This window comes from Stenella coeruleoalba (assembly GCF_951394435.1).
Source record: "Stenella coeruleoalba genome assembly, chromosome: 2".
Taxonomy (NCBI): Eukaryota; Metazoa; Chordata; class Mammalia; order Artiodactyla; family Delphinidae; genus Stenella; species Stenella coeruleoalba.
In genome coordinates this window covers 176,376,900-176,404,800 of record NC_137147.1, presented here as the reverse complement: position 1 = coordinate 176,404,800, position 27,901 = coordinate 176,376,900, and the positions used below count along the sequence as shown (strand labels likewise).

Here is a 27,901-nt window from a genome sequence, read left to right as displayed (position 1 = left end):
TCAGGGGCAGGGATCACTGGTTGCCATCTTGGAGGTCCCACAGACCACCCTTTGTCCTCTAATAATAAGTCTCTCCTACATGTAACATCTATTTATTCCCTGCCTAAAGGCCCTAAGAGTCTCATACCATTATAGCATCAGCTTGAACTCCATGAACCTTATCTAAATTAGGTGGGTATGAGCTTCCTTACCTGTAGTTTCTGAAGACTTGGGAGCTGAGACAAGTTGCCTGGTCCATACACCCGTCACAATGGTGGGGCAGGATAGGATAATCACAATAATCTCTTCCATCCAAAACTGGTAAAAAAGGAGGTATTCAGGAGTTATGGGCCCCTAACATTTCTGAAATATAGAAGGACACAATGGGACATCTGTTGATAGTTCCTTGATTTAGGACTTAAGTCCTGGGGATGGTTCGCTGTAGTTTTGGGTCTGCTCTCTGAGCTCTTGGTTTTTTTTGTCACCCTTCCTTTTACCATGAAAGGTATCTCATGTTTACAGCTAGGTAGTTTTCTCAGCCTTCTTCCTATATAAATTTAAGGGTTCAAAGTCCAACTTTTATTTTTATTGTCTCTATTCCTTCCTGTCTAAACTGGTGCTGTTTCTATAAGTATGATTATCTTTTAAACTTTGTGGGTCTCCTGTGAATCTTATCAGAGTTTAATCTATTGGAAAATAGTCAGCCTAGCCAGACTATGGCTCTCTTGGAGATAAGCCTTTTTCTAATTGGATTCCCAGTGAGGCAGCTGAAGCATAACATACTTAAGACTCTTAGAAGCCCTTCTGTTTAAAGTAGAAGATCCATGAGACACACACCCTTAAAATCTTCAGAGGGTCTTTTGCTTGCTTGATTTTTCTAAGGTTTTTACAGTCACATTCTTCTTTTCGTCTTTAGATCATGTGTTTTTACATTTCCCTGTATTTAATCTTCACCTGGAAGCCGTTTCTTAACTTTTACATTATTTGTCATGTGGAAAGTCTAGGGATTCTCCAAATCAGCAAGGCCTAGCTCTTTTATGCTTAACCATTATTTCCGGACCGTATTGCTCTCCTCTTGCATTTTACTACAGGTGACGAGAAGAAGCCAACTGGCACATTCAACACGGTGCCTGGAAATCTTCTAAGCTAGATCACCTGGTTCACTAAGGAAATTTTCTACTTTCCGCATTACTGCAGGAGATAGCATGTTACACAGGGATCCCTTTCTCTGTAGTTTCCAATATTTTTCTCACTTTCCTCACTGTTGGTCTCCTTGGAACCACCAGGCTTCCACTAACAGTCTCTTTGCTACCATTTAGGCTTTCACTAACATTCCTTTTAAAGGCCTTCTATGTGGCACATATATACAATGGAATATTACTCAGCCATAAAAAGAAATGAAGTTGAGTTATTTGTAGTGAGATGGATGGACCTAGAATCTGTCATACGGAGTGAAGTAAGTCAGAAAGAGAAAAACAAATACTGTATGCTAATGCATATATATGGAATTTTTAAAAGCGGTACTGATGAACCTAGTGGCAAGGCAGGAAATAAGACGCAGACATAGAGAACGGCATTGAGGGCACGGGGGGAAGCTGGGATGAAGTGAGAGTAGCATTGACGTATACACACTACCAAATGTAAAATGGATGGCTAGCGGGAAGCAGCAGCATAGCACAGGGAGATCAGCTCGGTGCTTTGTGACCACCTAGAGGGGTGGGATAGGGAGAGTGGGAGGGAGACGCAAGCGGGAAGAGATATGTGGTTATATGGGGATATGTATATGTATACATAGAGCTGATACACACTGTTGTACAGCAGAAACTAACACAACGTTGCAAAGCATTTATACTCCAATAAAGATGTGAAAAAAAAAATTAAAAAGGCCTTCTGGGGCTTCCCTGGTGGCTCAGTGGTTGAGTCCGCCTGCTGATGCAGGGGACACGGGTTCGTGTCCCGGTCCAGGAAGATCCCACATGCCGCGGAGCGGCTGGGCCCGTGAGCCATGGCCGCTGAGCCTGCGCGTCCGGAGCCTGTGCTCCGCAACGGGAGAGGCCACAACAGCGAGAGGCCCGCGTACCGCAAAAAAAAAAAAAAAAAAAAAAAAAAAAAGGCCTTCTGCTTTTCCCCACTGCCTAGACTCAAAGCAATTCCTATATTTTTTAGAATTTTAGAGTAGCACCATACTCCCAGTATCAAAACCTGTACTAATTATCTATTGCCACATAACCAATTACCTTCAGATTTCATGATTTAGAATAAAAATAAACACGTATCACGTCCTAGCTTCTTTAGGCAGGAATTTGGGTGCAGCTTGCCTGGGCAATTCTGGCTGAGCGGTTCTCATGAGGTTCAGTCAGATGTCAGCTGAGGCTGCAGTGATCTCAGGACAGGAGTGGGACTGGGACATCCACGTCAAGGTGACTCACTCACACGGCTGCCGAGGTGTTTGGCTGCTGGGGGAACGTTTTAGTTCTTCTCTATGTGAGCCTTTCCACTGGACTATCCTCATGCTCATGACACAGTAGCTGGCTTCTCCCTGAGGTGGGGGGAACCTAAAGAACAAACGCGGAAACTGCAGTCCCCTTTATGACTTAGCTGCAGAAATCGCACAGTGTCACTTGTGCAATATCTTATTGGTCAGTTCTTGGAAGGGACTATGTAGGACATGAACAGCAAGAGGTAAGGGTCACTGGGAGCCCTCTTGGAGGCTGGCCGCCCCAGACATACTTGACATTCATCAGACTTTTTATATTTGGGTTTCTATTCACAGAATAAGAGTAGGAAAGGTCAAGTGGAAGCCCCTGAGACTTCTCCAGCTGAGACAGAACATCAAGTACAATATGGCATCCTAGGGGAATGTCAAAGATGAGTGCCACACTAGAAGACTTAAAGGATGCTGGGGTAATGGTGGCCAGCATGTTCTCCATTTCATTCACCAGTCTGGCCCCTCCCGAAACTGGATGGATAAAGGTGGATGTCAGCAGATTACTACAAACTTAGCTAAAGAGTGGCCCTGATTGCAGCTGCTGCACAGGCTGTGGTATCTTTACCACAGTTGATTTAAACGACTTTGGGTACATGGAAAATGGCTATTGACGTGATGAATGTGTCTTGTCATTACCTATCTGGAAGGAGGATCGGAGAGAGTTCACATTCACACAGGACGGACCACAGTACATATGCACTGTCTGGCCCCAAATTTGTATTTATTTTGCTGCTCTCTGTTACTGTATACCCCAAGAGATTGGGACTATCTAGAAATTGCACAGAACAGCACATGGATACAGTATATCGATGGTGCATTATCTGTTGCTGCGTAACAAAGGATCCCGAAGCTTAGTGACTTAAAATGACAATAAATATTTATTATCTCAGGTAGTTTCTGTTGGTCAGGAATTTGGGAGCACCTTAGCTCAGAGGTTGTGGCTCAGGGTCTCTGATGAGTTTACATTCAAGGTGTTGGTCAGGACGGCAGTCGTCTGATGCCTTGCCTGGTGGTAGAGGTCCCACTTTCACCTAGGCTCACACACATGACTGGTGAGTGGGTGCTAGCTATAGACAGAAAACCTCAGTTCCTCATCACATGGATCTCTCCTAAGGGCTACTTGAGTGTCTTTGTAACATAGCAGCTCGCATCCCCTAAGAAAGTAAGGAAGAAACTTTCATGACCTTGACTTGGGAATGATAGCTCTATTCATTGTGAAGAGGGAATACACACATGCAGGAGTAGCGGAAAGAGAGAACCACTGGGGACATCCTTGGAGGCTAGCTACTGCACAGGACATCCTGTTAACTGGACCTGTTAACTAAGAAGTGGCAAGTACTCTGGATGCCTGAAGAGGTTAAGAGATAAACTCTACAAAGATTCAAGGGCCTACCAAATCGGTGAAATCTTAATGGGTTCCACTGTCTGGGCATTTCAAGACATCCCTCCAAAATAAAGGACAAGTTATTGTACCTTACACCTCCTGCCACTGAGGAAGAACAATGCTGAGTAGCTTGCTTTATGCTTCAGAAGCAATACATTCCATACTTGAGTATAATTTCGGTCTCATTCATCATGTGAAACAGAAGTTTTGAGTGGAGCCTAGAGCAAGAAGATACCTTGCTGCAAGGTCAGGCTACAGTTAAAGCAACTCTGCCCCTTCCTCCATATAATCTTACAGCCCTTGTGGTTCCCAAGATAACATATCTGTGGGGAAGAAAAAAGCTGGGTGGACCCGCAATGCACCCCAGTAGGAAATTTGCAGCACAGAACAAAGGTCAGTTCCTCACTTGTCCTCAACGTCAGGATTCTCCTTGCAGCTTTGCCAACTGTCCTGGCAAACTCTCGATTTTTCTTTGCACTTGCTGAAATACTCCTTCCTCACACATCTTGGCTCACGCTTACACGCCTGCTTACACACCACTTTATTGTGAGTCAGGAATGGGCTCTATTTAATATTGCAGTCCTCTACTCCTCACCCAACACTCTATTCTTCTTTCTCTGCTTTGTTTTTTCCTAGAGAATTTAACGTAACACACTATATACTTCATTTATCTGTTTTTCTCCATGTCATTTGCATTAGAGCGTAAATTCAATGAGGGCAAGTATATTTTTCCATTTTTTTAAACTACTTGATCCTATATATATATATATATATAGTTATTGGGTGAATGACCCCAGATTTTAATTGCCTAATGAATATCTTCATCTCATTGCTTCCAAGACACTGATCAGTCATTATCTCCCATGCCCTGCGATAGGCAGAGGCGTGCACCCCTCCAAAGATGCTCATGTCCTAATCCCTGCAATTTGGGGGTATAACCTATGTAATTGGGGAATCAGCCTTCAGATAAAAATTAAGATTGCTGATTAGCTGACCTTAAAATAAGGAGAGTATCCCAGGGTAGCTGGACGGGCTCAATGTAATCATGAGTCCTTAAAGGTGGAAGACGAACAAGAGGAGGAGCTCAGAGTGACGTGATGGGATAGCAGAAGGACTCAACAACTGGGTTTCCGGCAGCTTTCAAGATGGAGGAAGGGGTGACAAGGCTTGGAGTGCAGGCAGCCCCTACAAGCTGGAAGAGGCGAGGAGATGAACCCTTCCCCAAACCTACAGAAAGGAGAACAACCTGCTAATGTTTTGACTTTAGGCTGCTGAGACCCATTTCAGACTTCTGACCTGCAGAACTAAGGTAATACATTTGTGTTGTTTAAGCTACTAAATTTTGTGGTAGGTTGTTAGACTGCACAGAAAACTGACACACTTCCTCCCCATTCTCCTCAGATCTGCCTGTTCTCCTCTACCCTCTTTATTACCAGGGACACACTTTTAGTCAGAGGTCGTAGCTTCCTTTAATGGGCAACGTTGTTCCCTCCCTCAACTCCAGTTTTCATGTACTGGCTTCAGTCAACTTCAGCCTTCAGAAGTCAACTTCCTGCTCATCTAATCCTATTCCCACACCTGGAAACTCCAGCTTTAATCCCCATTCATGTTTCTATTATGTTTCTGGTCAACAGAAATGCTAATTTTGTATTGACACCTAGTTGTGTTTTATTAACTTTTTAATAGCACCGTCTTTTCTTAGTCAATCACCAGGTTTTATCTGTTGTGCTTCTAAAATGTCCACGGAATTTGCCCCTCCTTGAAATCTCCATGGACTGCTCTAGTTCAAGTGCTAAGCATCTCTTCATGATTGCATTTATTCCAATAACTTCCTTCCTAACTGGTTTAGATGTTTCCAGGCTTTCTCATCTCACTGCCTTCTTCCAGGTATCATTATAAAATTGAAAGATGATGTTATCGCTCCCCTATTAAAAAATCTTAACTAGCTCCTGTTATATTTAGAATAAAGTTTGTTTATCAAGAACCGAGGCCGTAGACCCTGGAATCAAATCGCCTGTGTTCTGAACCTTGTTTCAGCACAGATTCTAGGTCAGAGAAACCTAGGTTTGCCTCCTGGTTTTTCCATTTACTGCATGATCCAGGGCAAAGTCCTTATGCTTCTAGGAGATCATTGTAGTACTTCACTGCGTTTTGAGGGGTGTGTACTGTAATACATGTAAGGAGCTTACTACAGGAACTGGAAGTTTGTGCTCAGTCAATACTTGCTTCTATAATTGTGTAAGATAGTATTCAACATTCTTAAGATTCTGGCTCTCGATATTATTCTATTCAGACTGCCCTAACAAAATGCCAGAAATTGAGTGGTCTAAACAATAGATATTAATGTTCTCGCAGTTCTGGAAGCTGCAAGTACAAGACCAAGGTGCTGTCAGCATTGATTAATGGTAAAGCCTCTCTTCCTGGCTTAGAGAATGCTGCCTTTTTACTGTGCCCTCACATGGCTTTTTCTCTATGTACATATGGAGACAGAGAGAGAGAGAGAGAGAGAGAGAGAGAGAGAGAGAGAGAGAGAGAGAGAGACAGAAAAGTAGAGAGAGGGAGAGACCTGGTGTTTCTTCCTCTTATTAGGACACCAGTTCTATCGGATTAGGGCCCTATTTTTATGACCTCATTTAACCTTAATTACCTCTTTAAAGGCGCGATCTCCAAATTCAGTCACACTGAGGTGAGGACTTCAACATATGAATTCAGAAGAGACACAATTCAGTCTACGGCACCCTCCTCAACCTGATATTCTTAACTCATCTCTCTCTAGTGACACAAATACCAGGCTCCTGCCACAATGGGTTATTTAATGCCTAAATGTACATCCTCCCTTTCTTCTCTAGTCAAAATTCTATCCAGTTCAAACTTCTCTGACGCCTTCTCCAGCTCAAATGCAGGAATAATTCATCTTCCACCTTTCCTCCGATGCTTCCTTGTTCAAACCATTAATATAGCTAATATAAGAATAGGATTTTTCATCGTGCATATATCTTTTACGTACTCTGTTAAATCCCATAATCACTGTACAATGTAATTCTTATTAATAAGCTTATTTTATATATGTGGCAACTGAGGCTCAAAGAAGTTATTTATTGGTACCATTAAAAAATGTGCTTTTGCTGCATCGCACGGGGAGATCAGCTCGGTGCTTTGTGACCACCTAGAGGGGTGGGATAGGGAGGGTGGGAGGGAGTCGCAAGAGGGAGAGGATATGGAGATATATGTATATGTATAGCTGATTCACTTTGTTATATAGCAGAAACTAACACACCACTGTAAAACAATTATACTCCAATAAAGATGTTTTTTAAAATGTGCTTTTTTATGGATAATGGCACCATTCACTGATTATGAAACATTGAAAGGGGAGCAGGTTTTATGGGGAAAGATGTTTGATTTGGCACATACTGAGTTTGAAGCACCTATGACACATCCAATTGTGCATATATTATGTACTCATCTAATATAGCTGGTTCTGGATTAATTCGCAAGTTTGGATTGGATCTTAAGTTAAAATGTTAGCACAAGTAAGTGATCAGTGGCAAATTAACTTCTTTTATTCTATGTGTTAGTGAAGAATAATGTTAAATTATTTGTTTACTCTTTATGCTTGCTCAACATTCTTTTCCTTCTCACTCCTTCCATATATTTAAACTTCTAAACAGCCAATTTTTTAAATCATAGAAGTTGAGCAGTATCTAAAGTAAATGGGATATTGAGATGATCAGTTAGTCCTCTCTATAGATGAAGAAAGCACAGTATGGCGAGTTAAGTGACTCATCCAAGGTCACAGTACCCAAATAAAAACTAACATTCAGTTTTCTAATTCCTATCAAAAGTCTATTCCATTATATCAGTGATTCCCAAACAGTATTCTGCAGAACATAAACTATGAGAAGCTCAGTGAACAAAATGATTCAAATGTGTCCTTTTTTTTTAATTGGAGTATAATTGCTTTACAATGGTTAGTTTCTGCTTTATAACAAAGTGAATCAGTTATACATATACATATGTTCCCATATCTCTTCCCTCTTGCGTCTCCCTCCCTCCCACCCTCCCTATCCCACCCCTCCAGGCGGTCACAAAGCACCGAGCTGATCTCCCTGTGCTATGCGGCTGCTTCCCACTAGCTATCTACCTTACGTTTGGTACTGTATATATGTCCATGCCGCTCTCTCGCTTTGTCACAGCTTACCCTTCCCCCTCCCCATATCCTCAAGTCCATTCTCTAGTAGGTCTGTGTCTTTATTCCTGTCTTACCCCTAGGTTCTTCAGGACATTTTTTTTTCTTAAATTCCATATATATGTGTTAGCATACGGTATTTGTCTTTCTCTTTCTGACTTACTTCACTCTGTAGGACAGACTCTAGGTCTATCCACCTCATTACAAATAGCTCAATTTCGTTTCTTTTTATGGCTGGTAATATTCCATTGTATATATGTGCCACATCTTCTTTATCCATTCATCCGATAATGGACACTTAGGTGTCTTTTAACCCTGAATATAATCCCATCTCTTGTTTAACTTTATTTAACCCCGCATTTAATGATAGAACCCCTTTTCCACCAGGTATTAATGTTCGTAGGCAATGCTTTGGGAAATGACACACTGTGTTATACTTGAGTATGAAAATGGTGGGTTTAAAAGGAACTTGGTATGCTTGATAGGAAAATTCTCCTGCTGAGATGAGGTTAGGGTCATGCAAAGGAAAGAGTTTCATTTGCTTGATAGATTTACACTGTTATTGGAAGACATAGGGCATATAAATTAAGTAGTTTTATTAATAAATGAGTAGGGGATTGTCTTAGCAACCTGCCTAGAACTTATTAATCTTATTGAAGGGCAGGTTTTTTGAAAGATTGATTTCTCCTAAATAAGTGGTAGTGCAAATACACTAAATTAGGAGTCAAGGGCTTCTAGTTAGAGAATTGTTCTTTTCATGATACTTGCTAAGAACCTGGTAATGAAGCTGTTTTGCTTTTAGTTGACAGGCAAATTTGGGGAAAGACAAAAAGATAATTAAGCACAGAGTTAGTGTTTGATAATGAGTAATTAATACTGCTTCTGTGAAGTAGTAAAGATGGCTAAAGAGAATTAATTATTATGGAAATCTAAGCCCAGTTTTATGGAAGTGCCCTGACTTGAATTTGAAAGAAAGAGAAATACCACAAATAAAACTTAATGTGTGAACAGGAAACTCTGTTTTAGGATTAAAGATCTTTTATGCAACCTATGTGCATCTTAATGAGACACATCAATTTAATCAAAACCATAGATGGTCCTAAGGAAAAAAAATAATAGTATGCTAAAGTATGGAGTAAGATAAATACTCCGAAGGAAATTTACATAATTTTCAAGTCATTATAAAAAAAGAAAAAGGCTTTATTGTCCTGTACCAGAAATATATGCAACAAACTTGACTGTTTGCAATTTTTATTTTTCTAGGTAATTACTGAATAAGAACATTTTAAAAGGCGATTAATTTGCATTTTTACTCTAATTTAAGCAAGTTCACGATTTAAATGCAGTAAGTAATGAATAATTAAGGAACATAAATAATTTAACATTAATCAAATATTCCTACTTAAAAATGTCCTAATTAAAAAATGCAGAACACTGCAAATAAAGACTACAATCTAAAGGTGGAAAGAACATACATATCAATGTCTACCCAAGATTTTGCCAGCTTCCCCATAGCCCGAAACTAAGAAAAATCACAGATCAAGAAATAATTCATTTTCAAAAATCTTTTGAAAGTATAGCTTTTTCTATCTATGGACAGTCAAATCTATAACTACTATCTGTATATTAATGGAAGGAAACCAAATGTGGCAAACACCTCAACTTAAGAGTTCTGCCACTTACACGATCTATCAACATTGACCCTTCTCTGTCTTTCAGGAAGTGAAATAATTATGCAAATTGTAAATCACCCATGCAAATATTAAATATTTAATTGGACCAGTCAATGGTACTTCCCCTGGTTCCCTCACTTACTGAAAGATAGTGAATTCTTAAGTTCCAATAAAGACAAGTTTCATTCTGTCATCTAACAGGTACTGAGACCCAGGTATATTCAAGGCTCTGTATTAGGTGCCATGAATAAGACAGCTCCTTGGCTTCCATAAACATATACCGCATGAGAAGAGTAAATAATTCTTTGCAAATATAAGCAAGTTATAGATAAGGTAGAATGAAATTTCAGAAGCTACAATTTTTCCTTTAGGTTTTAATAACTGGAGAAAGCTTTACTACAAAGTGCCAACTTATACTACGTCCTGAAGAATGGGTAAGATTTGGTTTGAAAAAATAGTAAGATAAAGGATATTCCGAAGCGAATAACAATTAGGAGGAAGGCTATGGGTATGGTTCAGGCACTTTGAACAGTTCCTTTTAACTACAGCAAGGGTTGCCTAAGTCGGAAATAAAGTATAAATTAGCACACCCTCTTACTTGCTACCTGAAAGAAACCCATCAGAGTTTGCCTTTTCGTTGTAAATTCAAAGCTCAGCCAGAATAAATTCCCTTCTTTTGAAGCAGCACAGAGAAGTTTTCACCCAAACTAAATTTAACTGAATGCTTGTCAATGATTTATAACCTGGTCTTTAGCCCACACACCCTACAGTCTAGAAAGCTGTAGATGAAATTGCACTACCATTTACAAACAGGCCGCTTTGAATCTGTTTTCCTCTAAGTAGCTTTGTAATTCTGCGTTAGACACCTGGGAGAGGCATTTCCAGTGCCCATTACGCGACATTTTTCGGTTCTGTTAATAGTTGGTTTGACTTTATATGACTGAGCAAGAGGCTGACAGCCTTCAATTTATTGGCGGCTCCTCGACACAGACACAGATGTTTCCTCCCGGAGATTCAACCATCGTCTCAAAGCTCTGGTTTGGCAGAATTAATATTACACATTTTAAGGTATAGGCCATGTTTCTGGGCCCTAGGGCTTGGGCCTCAGACACCCCAGCTAAGGCCAAAGCAGCGCGGACAGGAAGGGGGTACTCCAGGTGTAGGAATGTGCCAGCGCCCACGGGACGCGACGCTTCTCCCAACACAAAAGACGCCATCGCACCACCGGGCCCTGGGACTGAGCTCAGAAATTGCCAGGTACTCGCCAAGCCGCCCTCGGCTCTTCCCAACACCGCCCCCCCACTTCCGCTTCCGGGGAGGCGCCGCCTGGCCCTCCGGCCTTGGGGGCGGTAGTGAAAGAGAAGCCGGAAGTGGCCCCAGTACTTCCGGTGCGGGAAACTCCTCTCTGCGGCTCCGAGGGGGCTTGACAGGCTCGGTCCCTGCAAGTAGGTCTCTCTCCTGTTGCCTTCCTTGCGTCTAACCTTCCAGCTCGTTTGCCGCTGCCGTCCCGCCACGTCGGTCTCCGAAGCCGCCCCTTCCCCATGTGCCGGGGCAGGAGTCCGGAAAGCCAAGACCCGCTCGCCGGTACCCCATCATGTCCGAACTGACTAAAGAGCTGATGGAGCTGGTGTGGGGCGCCAAGAGCAGCCCCGGTCTCTCTGACACCATCTTCTGCCGCTGGACGCAAGGTACCCTGGCTGGACTCTGGCTTCCGGCCGCCGCTCCCTTTAGCCCCGCGAGAGTCGAGCCGTGACGCCGCTCGCGTGTCCCGGTTCCCCTGCTCAGCCCAGAAACGGGACTTCTAGAAAAGCCCTCCCTGCCTTGAGGGTTAGAGGCTAAGTAGGGGAACGGTGCCAGCGGGCCGCCAAAGACCGGAGGCGCCCCTGCCACTCCCTGGGCTGCCTTTGGGTTGGAGAGGAGGAGGGGGCGGCTGCCGGGCTGCAGCGGGTGACACTGAAGGTGTGCCCTGTGCCCCGGCGTCCGTTCCTCCAGCAGGGCTCCGGCCGCCTGGATCTTTACCCGCTAACGAGTCTGGTCGTTTGGTCTCATTTTGGAGAGAGGGAAGTCCACGTGAAAGTCGCAGTGGTTAATTCCAGAAAGCGATTGTGTTGCTTGTATTTAGTTAGGCGGGGTTAGGCGTGGTACTCGGTGCAGAAATGTAATGTTGCGGCTGCAGAGTGTTTGTTCCCTTGACCCGAAGTGTCCCCGGTTTTGAGGTGGTGTGGGATCTGTTCCAGTTCAAAGGAATATGGTCCATAGGACTTCCTGGGCCGATCTAATTACCCAGACAGGCTTTTGAGTTATATAAGAAGTTTTGTTAATACTGCGAGTAATTGTGAAATGAAAAAACACCATCTATTTATATTTATTAGTGATCATCCCTAACTCGTAAGTTTCAGTATTAAAACACAACGAGCATATTACTTTCAGGTGACTTAAAAGGGACAATGGTGAGGTTGAAGTTAAGAGCATAGTGTTTGGAGTCAGGAGGATGAGTAATGGACGTATGTAAAACATCCCAAGCACACAAATAATAGCTAGTTAGTACTATTACTAAAACATTTTGTTATTAAAATATTTATTTAGAAAATACCGATTCTCAGAGGGTTTGGGGGAAGTTTAGCATAGTAAATCTAAGTCCTTACTTCGTAATGTGTATTTAGGGTTTAAGTAATCCCTTCCTTCCTCCCAGATACTGGTAAAAGCTGGTAAAATTAGAATCGTAATATATTACAGCCAGGTAGGTTATTTAGTTCATTACTCTTGTTCTGAAGATGAGAAAAATGAGTTGTGAAGGGTTAAATGACCAGGCCAAAGATGCACAAATTGATAGAACTGGGAACGAATTCCAACTCTCCCATTTCCTAGTTCAGCTGCCTTTGTTGTTTTCCTTTGTGTGGCTCAACCAGGCATGTAATTAGTTTGGCTTTTTTTTTTTTTTTTACAGATTTAATTATGTCGCTTAACTAATATTTTCTGAAATGTTGGACATCCACATTTGCAGATTTTAAAATTTATTTTCCAGTTTGTCTTACTTATCCTAATAGTGAACAGCCCTAAAGTACGCAAGACTGTGAAGGATTGAGAAAAGTTTTCCTTCCTGTTAACTAATTAGTAATACAACACAGAATAAGGTGATATTCAGCCTCATTTATTTTAGTACTCTGATGCAGAGGCAAGGAGAATTCAGAGAGGCAGTTCTAATAATGGTCAAGAACAGGCTTTGGAATAGGCATACTTGGGTTCTAGGTTCAAGGTTTTTAGCTTACTTAAGCCTCAGTTTCCTTCTCTGTAGAGTGCAGATAATAGTAGTGCCAATCTTACAGGGTTGTTGTGAGGATTAAAGGCAGGTGAATTCGTTTAGGCACTTAGCACAATATCTGACATGGAGTAAATGCTCAGAAAAGGGTAGCTTGATTTAAAAAGTGTTTAATTGCAAACCAAGCGGAAGATCGCTCTCTGGCCATGCCCTGACAGTTGCAAGAAGTTATTGTTAATTTGATGGATAATCACTAAAAGAGAACTTCGTAATGACATATGAGAATGCTCTGACACCTTGTAGTCATACAGAAGTTCCTTTACAAGATTTGTTCAATCAATACCATTTCAAAATAAAGGATTATTGCTCTACAGAGAATGCGGTTATATTGTGGCTGTGTAATTCTTCAAGGTCTTAAAGTGATCATGATTTTTAAGGCAACCAAATATGTACTTTTAAGTTGTCACCTCTGACTCAGAGGGATGTTGTCATCGATCTTGCTGTGTTAACTTTGTATTCATTTATCCATTCTTAGAGGAGGCAGCTGACGATTGCTGTGGCCGTGACTTGGGACTGTGGGAACGGGCACAGGACACTGCTTTGGTGCGCTTGCCTTACTGCGTTCGTACTGTGACATCAGCTTTGTCTTTATTTCATCATCTATCTGTGCTTTGAATTGACAGCTGTAATCTCATTAGTCTTTTGGAAGCAAGTTATAGGTGTGAGGTGTTTGGGGTAAAGAGACATAGAACTATGTCCAGGGATATTCCATTTATTGATTGGTCATGTTAAATGGTCATGTTAATTGGTCGTGTTAAATTCCTTTGATATGTTAAACAGCTGCAGCAGTTGGGATTTTTGTTTGTTTTTCTCTCTCTTAATGCTACGGCAGTTTTAGATAATAGGTTAAAGCAGTAAGTGCAAGAGTGGCACATAATATTTTTTTGTTTGTTTAAAATTCATTTGACAGTTTTAGATAATTCTCTTCTGCAAATACTTTTTCTTAAGAGAAGAAAAAAATAGGGTTTTGGTTTGGGTTTTTTTTTTTTTAACAGTTTTTAGTTTAAAGGCAATAAGTCACATTATTTAAAGCTTTGAAGTTGTTTTGTTTTTTAACTTGGAAATTTACTCCCTACTCCTGCCTGCTTCCCTCCTGCTCAATTGCCTATAATACTTTTTAAAGAAAAGCGTATATTTTCTACCTCCTTATTTGTAAGCACATTTATCCTTCTTTCCCTTCTCCCACAAACTGACCAGTGTTCCAGACCTAGACTTGAAAGGGTGGGAGGGAAGACAAATGATAAACATAATATAGCATAAGTTAAGCATATATACTAGAAGGGAGAGAAATAAGGAATTACAGGGTAAAGTAGCCTGGACGGGCCTCATTTTAAGGTGAGATTTGAGCAGACTATTGAAGTAACTGAGTTAGTCATGCAGGTATCTGAAGAGTGTTCCAGGCAGTGAGGATGGCCATCGTAAAAGACTTAATGACTTATGCAGAATACGTCTGGCTTTTTGTTCAAGGAACAGGAAGGAGATTAGTTTGGCTGGAGAGGGAATGAGGGAACGGGACAGTGATAAAGATGGTGTAAGAAATAATATGGCCTAAATCACTAAGATTTTATAGGCCGTTGTAAGAACTTTGGTTTTTCTGCTAAATGAGATGAGAGGTCATTGGAAGGTTTGGAGCAGAGGAGAGACACGACAGGACAGGTTTTTAAAGGGCTGATCTGACTGCTAAGTTTGAGGATAGACAGTAGTGTATTGAGTGAGACAGCAAGACCAAATGAGAGACAGTTGCAGTAATCCAAGGGTAAAAGACGGTGGCTTAGACCAGGATAGTAGGAAATGGTCACATTGACCTCATCCCAGCAGAAGCAAAATAAGAGTCATCTAGATCTAACAAAAGTAAGTGTTAATCTTATTACAAAGGCAAACATTTTGACTTATTGAGAACTTGTTTTCTTTTCAGTACTGATTGTCTAGCCAGTGTTTGGCAAATGTTTTCTTTAAAGGGCCAGTGCCTCTATTGTCTCTGTCTCATCTCTGCCATTGCAGCACAAGCAGCCCTGGATGATAAGGGCGTGGCTGTGTTCCAAAACTGCATTTAAAAAACAGGCCAACCCTGGTCTAAATTATAAACTCTGAGAACCCATTTCTTCCTTTTCTTGGCCCCCTTCCTTCAAGTTTTAAGTTACTTCGTTGTTTCACCTAAAGATTAGCTAGAAGAGAAGCCCAATTTGTCAGTTTATAGCAGTTCAGTGGTGTTTTGGGGTGGAGATGGGGAGGGAGCTGTAGTGGATTGAAATTAGAGTTTTGGACTTTCCGGTATAGGACAATTTTTGTTATGTAATATGGAAAAAAAAGATTCTAAGTAACTTTGGAAAAGTGAGGGATCAGTTAAAATATAAGCATAAATTGTATGCAGGAGTTAAAGCATTTGGATTAAAGTCCAAAAGTATGATGTCTATTATCATGTGATTTAACATTTTACCAAATACTAAAATGATACGCCAGTATCGTTAATTTGTCTTCCAAAGTGAAGGTAAATTAATATTGTGGGTCATATCATTTCAGAGATTTTGTTGTTGATGGAATCCTTTTATTTCAAATATAGGTTTTACTTTCTCCCACCTACCTACATCATATGTCACCTAAAAACCAATTTTTTTTAAACTCACAATTTGGAAGCTTATGTGACAAAGTTAATTTCTTGGTACTTTTGAGTACATAATGTGTTTTTCAGCTCAACGCATCTATCATAATACCTTACGTCTGTATTAGGCTTTACAGGTTTTGAAAATCTTACAGCAACCCCAAGAGGTAGCAAAAGATAAATGTATCAATAGTTATCCTCCTTTTGTAGATGAGGAAACTAAGGCTCAGTTCAGATTCCACTCAACCAGTATTATCTGACATATAGTGACAAGTGAAGTCTTTCTGTGGCCTTTTGTTAACATGGAAGGCTAGAACTATAGAGGCAGTAGTTGTCAAACTGGTTTGAATAATTTAAGTCAGTCATATGAAAATAAAAGACTGGGAAATTGCAAAGAGGTTCATGACTCAGGTTTAAATTAGTTATGAGCTGTAGAACTGAGAAAGACTTCTATGTCTGTAGTGCTGTGGAATGTGATACAAAATCGTATATTTAAGATCAGATGCTTTAGATGGCCTATTTCAGATCTAATTAGGAAGACAGCCATTTTGTGATAAGTTAATTCCTCTTAAAACTAGGAAATAAGATGAATATGAGAACACTTGACAAGAAAAATAACTCTGTATCCTAAAAAATTCAAACTCAAGTGAAACCTTATTATAAAAGAGGGTGCCTACTTAGCATTATCCTGTTTTAGGATAGAATAATTTCCATTTGTCTAACTTTATTTCATTTTTAAGCTCTAAGAGCCTTTGTTCATTATCAAATAACACACTCAAGTATATATACTGTAATTAAAGGGAATTTGGCATAAAGCAGATGTGCCTAGAATTCTCTCCCTGGGGTTTTTATCTCTAAAGTACAAAAGCAACTTATCAGAATTCATTTCCATCTAAAAGCCCCACCCATGGATCTTGAAAATTGAGTTACATTATTAGTCATTTTAAGGAAGGCAAGAATCCATTACTGAGACCTGTTTATCACATAACGCTGGAAGTTTGAAAGAGCCTAGTTTCACCTCTGCACTTAGGCCCAACACCAATGACCCTTTCTTCCCAGTAGGAGAGGTAGACGAAGAGCAGAGGCCCCTTGGCTTCACCTCTTGTTTCTAGATTGGCTCTCAGATTTGGTTGTCTTGCTGTGATAACCAGCACCCTCAGTTCTCATTTGTCCTTATTAAATTTGCCCCATCCACCATACCTATTTCTTATCCTGCATTTTTCTTATCCTCTATTCTGTTTCTCCCAAGGTGGTGGTGTGTGTTGCTGGGGAAAATTGTGGTCAGCATCAATACACATGTAGGAATTAAACCTTAGCTGAGCCCTCAGTATTTCTCTTAGTTCTTTATCCTGTCTGCTTTTCTTATGTGTTTTGGAATTAACATTCTCCTCAATTTTCTATGCCCTCATGCCCCCCACTCGCCATCAGCAGCATCTCTTCCCTTCCTCTTTGCCTGCATGTCTAACTTGGAAGCCTGCTAAGATTTCCTGTTTCTCAAGTTTGTTAAACTCAGGGCCCTGTTACATTCTTAAAAACTATTACAGGCTTCAATATGAAAAATAAAAAAAAATAATGAGGCCTGTGGCATTATTTTACATTTTAAAAAATCTCTTCAGTGTCTAGCTCATAGGAAGACAGGTGGATTCTCCCACTTGCTTCTCCGTTCTGTCTTAACAATCTGTTACAATATGTTGTTTCAATATGTTACAATATATGTTGTTTTGGTTGAAGTATCTGCGGAAAATCCAGCTTCACACAGATATGCAGTTGGTAATATAGGAGTCTTGTAATAGTCTTTTCAGATAATTGTGGATATTCTTCTTTGATACTACACCAAAACTCAACAAGTGGTAGTTTCTTAGCAGTTACTTGAAATACAGAATCTGAAGCCACATCAGTGAACTTTTCGTCCTCTGTTAAATTGAAATTCATTGGTTTGTCTTGTACTTTGACTGGATCTTTTACCCATGCGTTAATTTGTAACAGCGTGCATTGGTCATTTGGAAGTTATCGGTCTGCTGGTTTATGCAGATCTTCTAAATGTTAACACATATAGTTATACCATATCAAAAGTCACATTATTTCTGATCTTGTCAGAAAAATCTCTGAGTATTGAGAAGCTGTCAAGCTACAGTGCTGGACGTGAGTTTTCCAGAAGTTTAGTTGTTACTTGAAAGCTTGAGGTTTTATCACTGGCAGAAATACTGTCAAGTTATTTTCCTTGAAGTATCAGGCTCACTTCATTCACTTCTGAGAAAAAGTCTAAATAATCATAATTTGTTAGTAGCTCTTCAAAGTAAAAACAGCATTCCACAGAAAAGCTGTTAGCTCAGCTCACAGTTCAAAAAAATTACACATGTGCTTTGAGAATCTGTCAATCATCGCTCAAGGTATGTAGCAGAGGTGCTTTATGGGTAGTTCCCATTTTGTCACACAGACTATTTTTTTAAAGTACATTGTATTCAAAGTCAAGATTTAATAAGATTAGCATTAGTAAGGGCTTTTTAAAGTTAAATTGGCTTTTTTGTGTGTTTGAGAGCATATTGTGGTGTTTCCTAGTACAGTGACTGCTGGTACAGCTTAATGTCACTTAATGTGGGCTAAGGCACCAATAATGTAACCTGCTGTTCATTTTGTACCATCGCTGTGAATATCAACACAGTGAAAAGGGCAAATATGTTAGTATTATAATAAAAATGATTTTCACCTCTAGCAGGTCCCCTAAAGGGTCTCAGGAACTTCCCAGGGTCTGTAGGCCACACCTTGAGAACCTATCTTTATTCAGTCCACGACCACCACCACCACACCGCACTGTCTCAGTTCTTTCAGGACTTGGAGTCCTTAAACTCTCTCTTTCCCATTTAATCACTCTTTTCCTTCTTTTAAACTCATGCCCTTCCCTCTGTAAAATAATAATGCTTTATCCAACTACCCTTCAAGCCATCATCCTTTTCCCCTTCACTTGTTTAACAAATAGTTTGCCTTTTCTCTTTCTCCTTGTATTCTGAATCACGCCTCAGCCCTTTAAAATTTGGCTGCTCTTCCCAGCATTCTAAATTTCTTTTTTTAGTATTCCCAGTGACATGCTTAATCCAGTATTTTCATTTAATGTTTTTATTCCACTCGGCATTTGTAACAGGTGACTGCTGATTTTTCCCTTCTAGGACCTCAGTGTGTTTTTTCTCTTACCTTTCAAGTCTTTGTCAATCTCCTTTGCTGCTTCAGTGTCTGCTCACTTTTTTTTTTTTTTTAATGTTAACCGGCTTCATTATCTGTGTTCTACATGTTTTCATTCACTTTAACTGCCATGTTTAAGGTGACTCAACTTGCTATCTCTAATCCTAAACCCTGCCCTGGGCTCCAGACCCATGTTTCCCCAACCAAATTGTTGTTTCACATTTTAGAGACTGAATTTAGAAACAAACATCCCCATTATCTTCACTCCCAAAACTTCAGCAAGCATTTATTATTAACTGTATAACATACTAGGAAAACAGTTAATAGAGCAGGCAAGATACTTGTAAGGCAAGACAAACAATAAACAAGTGAACAATCATATAATTACAGATGGTGATAAGTACTGGTTGTGCTGAGGGATGGTGGGAAAGATCTACTTAGATAGGCCTATCAGGGAATATCTCTCTGAGGAGTTAATACCTAAACTGGGTCTTTAAGGATGAGAAGGATTCAGCTATTTGACAAGAGAAGGAAAAAGAGCATTTCGTGCAGAGGGAACAGCAAGCATCAAGACCCCAGGTAAAGACCTTGGGATGTTCTGAGGGCCTAAGATCACTGTAGATGATGAAGGTAAGAGTGAACTGAGGGAAGGTGGGGTTGATAGATCGTACAGTGTCTCTTAGGCCATGAAAAGGAGTTTTATTGCAATTGCAATGAGAAGCCATTGCAGGCTGTGACAAAACCTGATGTCTGTTTCTAAAATATTTCTCTGGTAACTATGGTGAATAAATAAGGGGTGGGGTGGGAGTGGGAATGTGGGCAGAATGGGGGGACCTGGTTGGAAACTCTTAACAGTGTTCTAAGTGAAAGATGATGGTGGTTTGAACCTGAAGGTGGACTAGAAATGGGGTAGAGATATGTTTTGGGTCCTTGAACCAAGAGGACCTTACCTTAAGGTGAAGCCTTAAAGATAAGTCCGATTTTTTCAGAGAAAGTGTTAGCAAGTGTTTCATGCGGAGGGAACAACATGTTCAAAGTATAAGAAACCAGAGAGAAAATGGACATTTGAGGGCCTGGAAGAAGTTCAGCATGCCTAGAGCCTAAAGAAGGAGAGTGGCAAAGGATGAGGGAGGACGTATAGGCAGAAGCCGGACCATGCAAGACCATGTCGAGGAATTTGGATTCTGTCTGTGTCTGGAGTTCTCATCTGAGCTCTATTGGGATTATCACCCATAATGGAAACCTTGTGAGTAGATGAGTTACACAGGGAGAATGCAAAGAAAAAAGATTCTAAAGCCAAGACCTGAGGAACATTAGCATTTAGAAGGAATTGATCACCGCTCATACTGAGAAGAAACAGAAAAGGAAAATTTGGAACAAGATGTACCACTAGAGCCAAGGGCCAAAAGATTTTCAGAAGTCAGTGGTCAGCATTTCAGATGATTCTCTGGGAGATTCATCTGAAATAAGAAAGACTTGAGAAATAGCCTGTCTGGTCATTGATGAATTTGGTGAGAATGAGTTTGGTGCAGTCACAGGTTGAAAACCAAATTATTGTGGGTTGGGTAAATGAGGAGGTAAGGAAATTGAGACAGTGCATGTAGACAATTAGGTGGGCTTTGAGAGAGTGGTGTTTGGAGTTTTGGGTGGAAGGTGGTGGTGGTTGTTTCTATGGTCAAATGATTTTTTAAATTAAGACTTTACTTTTTAGAACAATCTTAGGTTCACAGCAAAACTGTGGGCAAGATACAGAGATTTCCCACATACCTCCTGCTCCCTCAGCATGCACAGCCCCCCACCCCACTGTCAGTGTCCCCCACCAGAGTAGTACGTTGGTTATTACAGTGTTGAACCTGCGTGGACTCATCATTATCACCCAAAGTCCACAGTTTTCATTCTTGGTGTGGCACATCCTGTGGGTCGAGACAAATGTGTAATGGAATGTATCCATCGTCATAAGATCAGAGTATTTTCACTGCCCTAAAAATCCTCTGTGCCTTGTCTGTTCAACCCTTCACCCACTCCCCTCCTCTTGGCAGCCACCGATCTTTTTACTGTCTGCATAGTTTTGCCTTTTTCAGACTGTCATATGGTTAGAATCATATGGTATGTAGCCTTTTCAGATTGGTTTCTTTCACTTAGTAATATGTAATTAAGGTTCCTCCATGTCTTTTCACAACTTGCAAGCTAATATTTTTTAAATGCTGAATAATATGTACTATTTATCCATTCACCTACTGAAGGACATCTTGGCTGCTTGCAAGTTTTGGCAATTAGGAATAAAGGTGCAGTAAACAATGTGTGCACGTTTTTGTGTGTGGACATAAGTTTTCAACTCCTTTGGGTAAATACCAAGGACCTTTTGGTAGAATCTTGAAGAGAATTTTTTTTTGTTTTTAAATATGTGAGATACATTTAAATACTGTTTGAAAGAGAGATTGAAGGGTAAAGAGAGAGGAGGTGGGATGGAATGGGAAGCTTCATACTGTTTCTTATCTGTCCTGCTATCTAGTGTCTCAAGCTAGAAACGTCAGTCAGTTCTAATTTCTTATGTCCCAAGCCTTTCCCCACTTGCACATATTCATCAAATATTAATTTTTACCTTAGAAATACTGTTTGGATATAGTGTCTTCCCTCCACACTTAAGTTTCTTTTATTAGTGGTATAGGTGTGTTGAAACGGCCTCTTCCCCATTCTGGTCCTTTAAAAAAGAAAAAAATACCAGTATGATTGTATTACTCCTTTAATTAGTACTTGTCATGGTGTGGCCCTTCCCAGTATTAACGTCCTGTCAGCTCTCCCTCCTCCCCTTTCCCATCTCTCCCGTGTGCCTCCATACTGCCCTTTGGCTGCATTAATGTTCCCTCTGATCCATAAACTTGTCCTGCTCTTACGAAACCTCTTTCCTTTAATAGAGGTATTTTCTTTACCTGAAAGTCATTCTGCCACCCTTGCCTCTCTGATAAATTTCTGTTCAAGGTCAGCCTTAAAGTTAGCTGGCATGACTTGACTCAGATCAAGTCACTACTTTGTGTATCCTCAACACTTCATACTTCTGTTATAACATTCGTTTATCCCTTCATCTTAGTAATTATTTGTTCAGATGTCTGTCTTCACCTGGACTGTTGGCTTCTCCAGACTAGGGACTTTGTCGTTCACGTCATTTATATATCGTAGATGCTTGGTATAGTATCTCAGGGTCATTAAATGTTTGTTAAATAAATGTAAGAATTATGACCATTAGTGAAATTTCACACATTCCTAGCATGTTGGAATTGGAAGTGATCATTTTAAAGCTAAGTATGAGGCCTAGGGGGGTGAAATGATTTCCTGAAGCTTATACAGATAGTAACTCACTTCTCCTGACTTCCGGCCCCAAGCTCTCTGCAGTGTGCCGGTGCTCTCTGCAGGAACTTGTACTAGATACTCAGTCAGTGCTAGTTGGGTAGTGTTTAAATTAAGATAGAACCAATATGGCCACATGCACTGTGTATGATGTTCTTTAATTTTTAGCTTAGAGAATGTGACTCAAAGATTGAAACTAAAAAAGATACTTTCTGAAAAGGGTCCTAAAATATCTGTTTAAATTCAGTATGTAGACTGTCAAGTCTTCCTTTCAGTAAATTATTTAAAAATCAGATTTAGTGTCCTTTTACTGAAGGCCACACTTTATCTCTCTGGTCCACTTAGTGGGGTCCCTGGATGCAAAATTGTGTGTGTGTGTGTGTGTGTGTTTATGTGCATTTGGCAGGGAGCCTAGGTTCCATATCTTTTTTTCAAAGAGCTCCTTTATCCTCCAAAAGGTTAAGAACCACTGCACTTGACTGACTTGAGGATATTTTGCTGTTGTGATAAGTGATCTTTCTCAAAGCAAAGTACATTAAAAATTCTTTTAGCTACTACTTGAATTACATTTTTAATCTTTGCTACTTGCTTTCATTTTTAGGGTTTGTGTTTAGTGAATCAGAGGGATCTGCATTAGAACAGTTTGAAGGTGGCCCCTGTGCTGTTATTGCACCCGTTCAGGTAACATAGACTGCTACTTTACCAACTCCTTAGAGGGACGTGTTCAAACGTTTCATGCTTTACTTTCTGTTTTCTAATACCTGTACTCTGTAATCATGAGGCATGATCAGTTACCTCTTAACTTTTGTTCTTGTCAATTGCTTTAAATATCCAAAATAAAAATGATTTCAGAACATGAGTAGGTTACACAGCAATAGCCATTTGGCTCTCTTTATTTCCAAGGAAACATAGTAGGTGTTCTCTGACTTTCAGAAAATTTGGAGTTAATGATCATGGCATCTTTCTTATACAGTGATCTGTTGAGTAATAACATTTTATGCCAAAGATAGTGACACCGTAGCAGTGGTACTATTTACATTTGTTCTATCTTTAAAAACGGTTTTTCTAAAAAGTTGAAGATGCATTAATATTTTCATGGCCTAAAACTTTATCAAATTTTAAAATAAGTTGACAGTATATACTGTTTTAGGCTCTAGCTTTGGTCTTTAAAATAAAAGTAGTAGCAACGAATTTCAAACAGAATCCCCAAAATAAAAAAAAGGTTTTTTCTTTGGGCAAAAGGTAGAGTGAATCTCAATGTATGTATTTGATTTTGAATCTTTTTGTGTTGCATTGTTTGAAATTCAGAGGCTGATTTGCTATAAACCATTACGTTATTAAAATGGAGAATTGAATTTTCAGTTTGCTATAATATTTACAATGTCTGAACAGGAGTGTAACTTTAGAACTGTTATAAAAGAAGCTTGAATTTATTGTTTGTTTTAATCAGCACATTTTGAAAATACATATTTAATGTGGTATTTATTATTCATTGGGCATAAAGAATGCATTCCTGAACTGTTAGCTGCAAAGTAAATTTGTCTCTCAAACCTTATACTCCATACACTTACATTATTAAATTTAAAATGTATTTTCTGAAGGAGAAAAGAAGTTTTCCTTTATGGTTCATTCTAAAATATATCCTTTGTAGGTCGTTGTTTTATTTCTTTGAAGAGTAAAGTTGATACATTTTTTTTCATTAGTAGATTTACAAAAAAAATTTAAGAAAAACTTGAATGTTTGAGCTTTACCTGGGGATTACAGAGTATAAAGAATAAAATTTAACTATAAATTAGTTATGAGGCTGTTATTTTGAGTAATTGAGACAGATTTTGGTTGCTAGTAGGAATCTTACCTGAATTTGAAGATTACTTGTCCTGTTCATATGCATGTTAGATTATATTAACATAGACCCTCTTGGACCATAATAATAATACCCTTAGGGTCTTTATTTCAAGTCTTTGAATACAGTTAAATCAAAGTAAACCACAGCAGTTTCATGTTTATAAAATTTAGTATATTCCAAAATGGTAGTTATTTTTACAAGTGGGGTTGCTATGTAACAAGGGTTAATTGTAATGTTCAAAACCGTGATGTATCTTTGAGGTAGTAATTTAGCTTCATAGTCATATAAATGTTTTCATTCATAGAAGAATTTTGTTTATATTAATATTTCAATGTAAAAGTCAAAACTAAATTACTAAGAGTGATGAAGGGAAATGTGCGAGTCCAGATATTAAAACTTTTTTAAACTATATAAACTAGAACATGACACTTTTGCTAGAAGAATAGGCATATTGTGGAACCCGATAGATAATACAGTAGTAGACCACATTACATATAATAATTTACCAAGAATTAATCACATACCATGATAAGAAGGAATATAAATCAGTGGTGAAATAAAATGTTTACTAAGTGTCACTGATAGGACTGGTTGATAATTTGAGGGGAAAAACTGAATTTAGGTCATTTGTAGCATATACCAAGTTTATTCTTGATATAATAAGCACAGAAAGCTGAAAATAATGCATTACCAACTAAGATAAAAGATGAGTTCCAGGCTCAGAAAAAAATGTGAGGTAATATTAGCAATAAATCAGTGTCTTTCTTATACAGAGAACTACAAATTGGTTAGAAAAACACTGAAACTTCAGAGGTGGAACGGGCAAGTGTATGCAGTCATGACAGGTGGTATGATGCTGGACAACCAAGGAATCGAGATGTCCAACCTCGCTAGGAATCCAAGAAAGTACAAATAAAACTTTAACTAGATTCTATGCTTACTCTTTCTAATCTTTATGAAATAATTGGCAGTGCATTTAAGGGTAGGGTGATGCTGGCATACTCAGATACCTCTATGTAGTACAAATTGGTACTTTGACCTAGAGAAGGAATTTTACGTTATAATTGGAACCATGATAATGCAGATTCTTTGATGAGAATAATTGTACTTCTGTGGATCTTTCCTAAAGAAATAATCCTTAATATGGAAAAGGTTGTATTCAAGAAGAAGCTTTTTTTAGAGCAAGTCCAGATATATTTTATATATATTTATATATATATAAAACATATATTTATATATATATTATATATTTTATAGTATAAAAAAATTGCAAACAACATAATGCACAGTAATGTAGTTTAAACATGGACTAATGTTTAAATAAATTTTAATAGCTTGAATAGACATGTAGAGATTAAGAGTTAAAGTTATGAATTGTGTGGGAAAACAGAAAAGTGGAAAACAATCACGTACCCATTATGCTTCTCACTTAAAATAAAATTTAAAACAGGTATGAAAGGAAGACTGGAAGGAAGTATATCAAAATGCTAATGGTGGTTCTATTAGTGTTGAAATAATGGTTGTCCCATTCACCATTCCAAAGTTTTCAAGTGTAGTTATATTAGTTTTATGGCTTTTGTTATTGGGTGGGGAGGGGGATCAGAAGCACTTGGTTGTAGTATTTGTAGATTTTATTTCAACGTGAATAGTACAGAACGTTACTTATTTTTTTTTAAAATACTTTGAATTGATTGCTTATTAGGTACCAGGTACTGTGCTAAGTGTATTAATAGTTTATCTCATAATCCTCACTACAACCTTTTAAAGTTTGTGCTATTATTATTTTTAATTAGTAAAGTAATGAAACCACGATTCAAATCTAGGTCTGTCTGACTATAAGCAGTCCTCTTATCTGAATACTACTGTTTTCAAACACCTGTGAGTAAGAATCACCATAGTAACCTCTTTTTTCTTGAATCTGCCCCCTAGAGATAAAATAGGTGGAGTGTCAGAATCTGCCTTTTAAATAAACAAGTCAGGTGGCTAGGATGCAAATAGTCCTTGAGCTACACTTTGAGAAGGAAACACTGTTACACACTGAACTGTTATCTATCAAATCACCAATGTAACATAGTTGGCTCACTTAAGGAAAGGTTAGAAATGAGTTTGTTTTTTCTTTGGACTCTTAAAGCTTTATGAGTTAAACCAGGAAGTTAGGACTCCTTATAACAAAGTGATGACCCACACCTTGGTCATCTTGTGTCATAAATCAGAGCTAGGAGAGCAGAACCACTTTTGCATTTAGATTTCTTTTCCTCTAAGGAATCAAAGAGAAATACAGATTTTTTCCTGGTCTAAAGGGCCTTCACTCTGTGAATGGAGCAGTAAATTTCTTTAATTTTCCAGTTATGTGGTTATTATTTTGAGTCAATTTTTCTCTTTGACAGAAAATATGTATTATAAAGGAGGAAGAATTGTATGCATGTAGAATCAAGCTTATAGTAGTATATTCTGAGTAAGTAATTATGCTCAGTTACTGTTGAACGTGAAGGGAAGCCATTTGAAATTTTTATAGCACTATTCAAAAGATCAGAAAGGAGGTGCAAATTAGTTTTATTTTCCATTTTAAAATAAAAGAATGATGTAAGGTATGCTTATAATACATTCTAATAATTATTGCTTTAATTGTATAAAGGCATTTCTTTTGAAGAAGCTCCTGTTTTCTTCTGAGAAGTCTTCTTGGAGGGATTGCCAAGGTATGATAGCTGTCTTTTATCAAGTTTTACTCCATCTTCTGTTTTATAGATGATCCATGCAGTATTCATTGGCAGTAATTTAGTTGAAATTATCTGTCTTAAAAAGTAAACTATGAGTGGGTTACTTTTTCCTGAGATTTACTTTTTAAATGTCTCAGAAAGTTTCATGGATGACTTCAAATTTTAAAATGTATATTTCCAAATTTGTCTTTCCTAAGAGGTATAAGACAGGATATTACACTAAGGGAAAAATCCTTTGGGGCATTTCCCTGAACTGTTAAATGATAGCATACTATAAGGACAGTCATTTATGTTTGTTTTGTCTTATTTAGCTTTGAGCAAAAAGTCAGAATTATCTTTGTATTCCTGCATCTTTTAGTATAACGCCTTACACAATTCAGATAATACCTCAAGTAATTCTGAATTAAATTGCAAATGAAGCTTTCATGGCTTCTGCAATATGATTAAGTCAGAGAACTGTATGTGCTACCTGATAAGAACAGACATTTGCATCCTGCTTGGCAGTTTACAAAGATATTTCCTTCACTTGCACAGTTTTATGTGAACTCACAGTAACCGCTGAAAGAAGGTGGGATATATTATAATTGCGGTTTTGTATATAAGGGCAAAACACCTTCCATTCCAAACCATGCAGGTAGACTCTACTAGTGGTTGTGAACTTGAGTTAAAAGTGTCACTGTCATGTATTTTTAATTAATTAATAGCCAAAATGCAAAATAAATTTGAGGAGAGAAGAAACTATTCAAAAAATACTATTATTAACATGAAGATTTTATTAATAAAATTTATAATATTCCTTGCACAGAAATATATTCATATGGATAAAAAAATTTATGTAGCATTGTCATAAATGTCGTAAACGCTCTGGTGGCTAGAGGGTGAATGGCACAGTTCCTGTCTTTAAAGAACTTTTAATTAGGAGAGCGAGAAAGCTTGTTCCGGCATAAAATTTTACATAGGATGTGTATACATCTTATCCCCTTTGTTTGAAAGTTTCAGAAAATGGTACTACTTCTGGAGATTAATACTGCTTGAAAGGGGGAGGGTGGCTAAGGTTCAGGAAGAAATTGTGCATTTGTGCTATTTTCTGTAAATGTCTAATGCTCAAATCACTGCAATACAGTATCGGTGGTTTCTGTATTATGCAGCATAACCGCTGTGGCCTCTGCTAATGTAACGGATGGT

The 27,901-nt window shown here is 38.8% G+C and overlaps 1 protein-coding gene across 1 annotated transcript in view; it reads left to right on the top strand.

The window, feature by feature from the left end:
- The first annotated feature begins 11,091 nt into the window (after window positions 1-11,091).
- Window positions 11,092-27,901, top strand: part of MINDY3 (MINDY lysine 48 deubiquitinase 3) — a 101,433-nt gene continuing 84,623 nt past the window's right edge. The window contains exons 1-3 of the mRNA XM_079915204.1: window positions 11,092-11,401; window positions 22,755-22,834; window positions 26,635-26,695. Of these exons, the coding sequence (XP_079771330.1) occupies window positions 11,308-11,401; window positions 22,755-22,834; window positions 26,635-26,695 (235 nt within the window). The 5' untranslated portion in view covers window positions 11,092-11,307. The remainder of the gene's footprint in view (window positions 11,402-22,754; window positions 22,835-26,634; window positions 26,696-27,901) is intronic.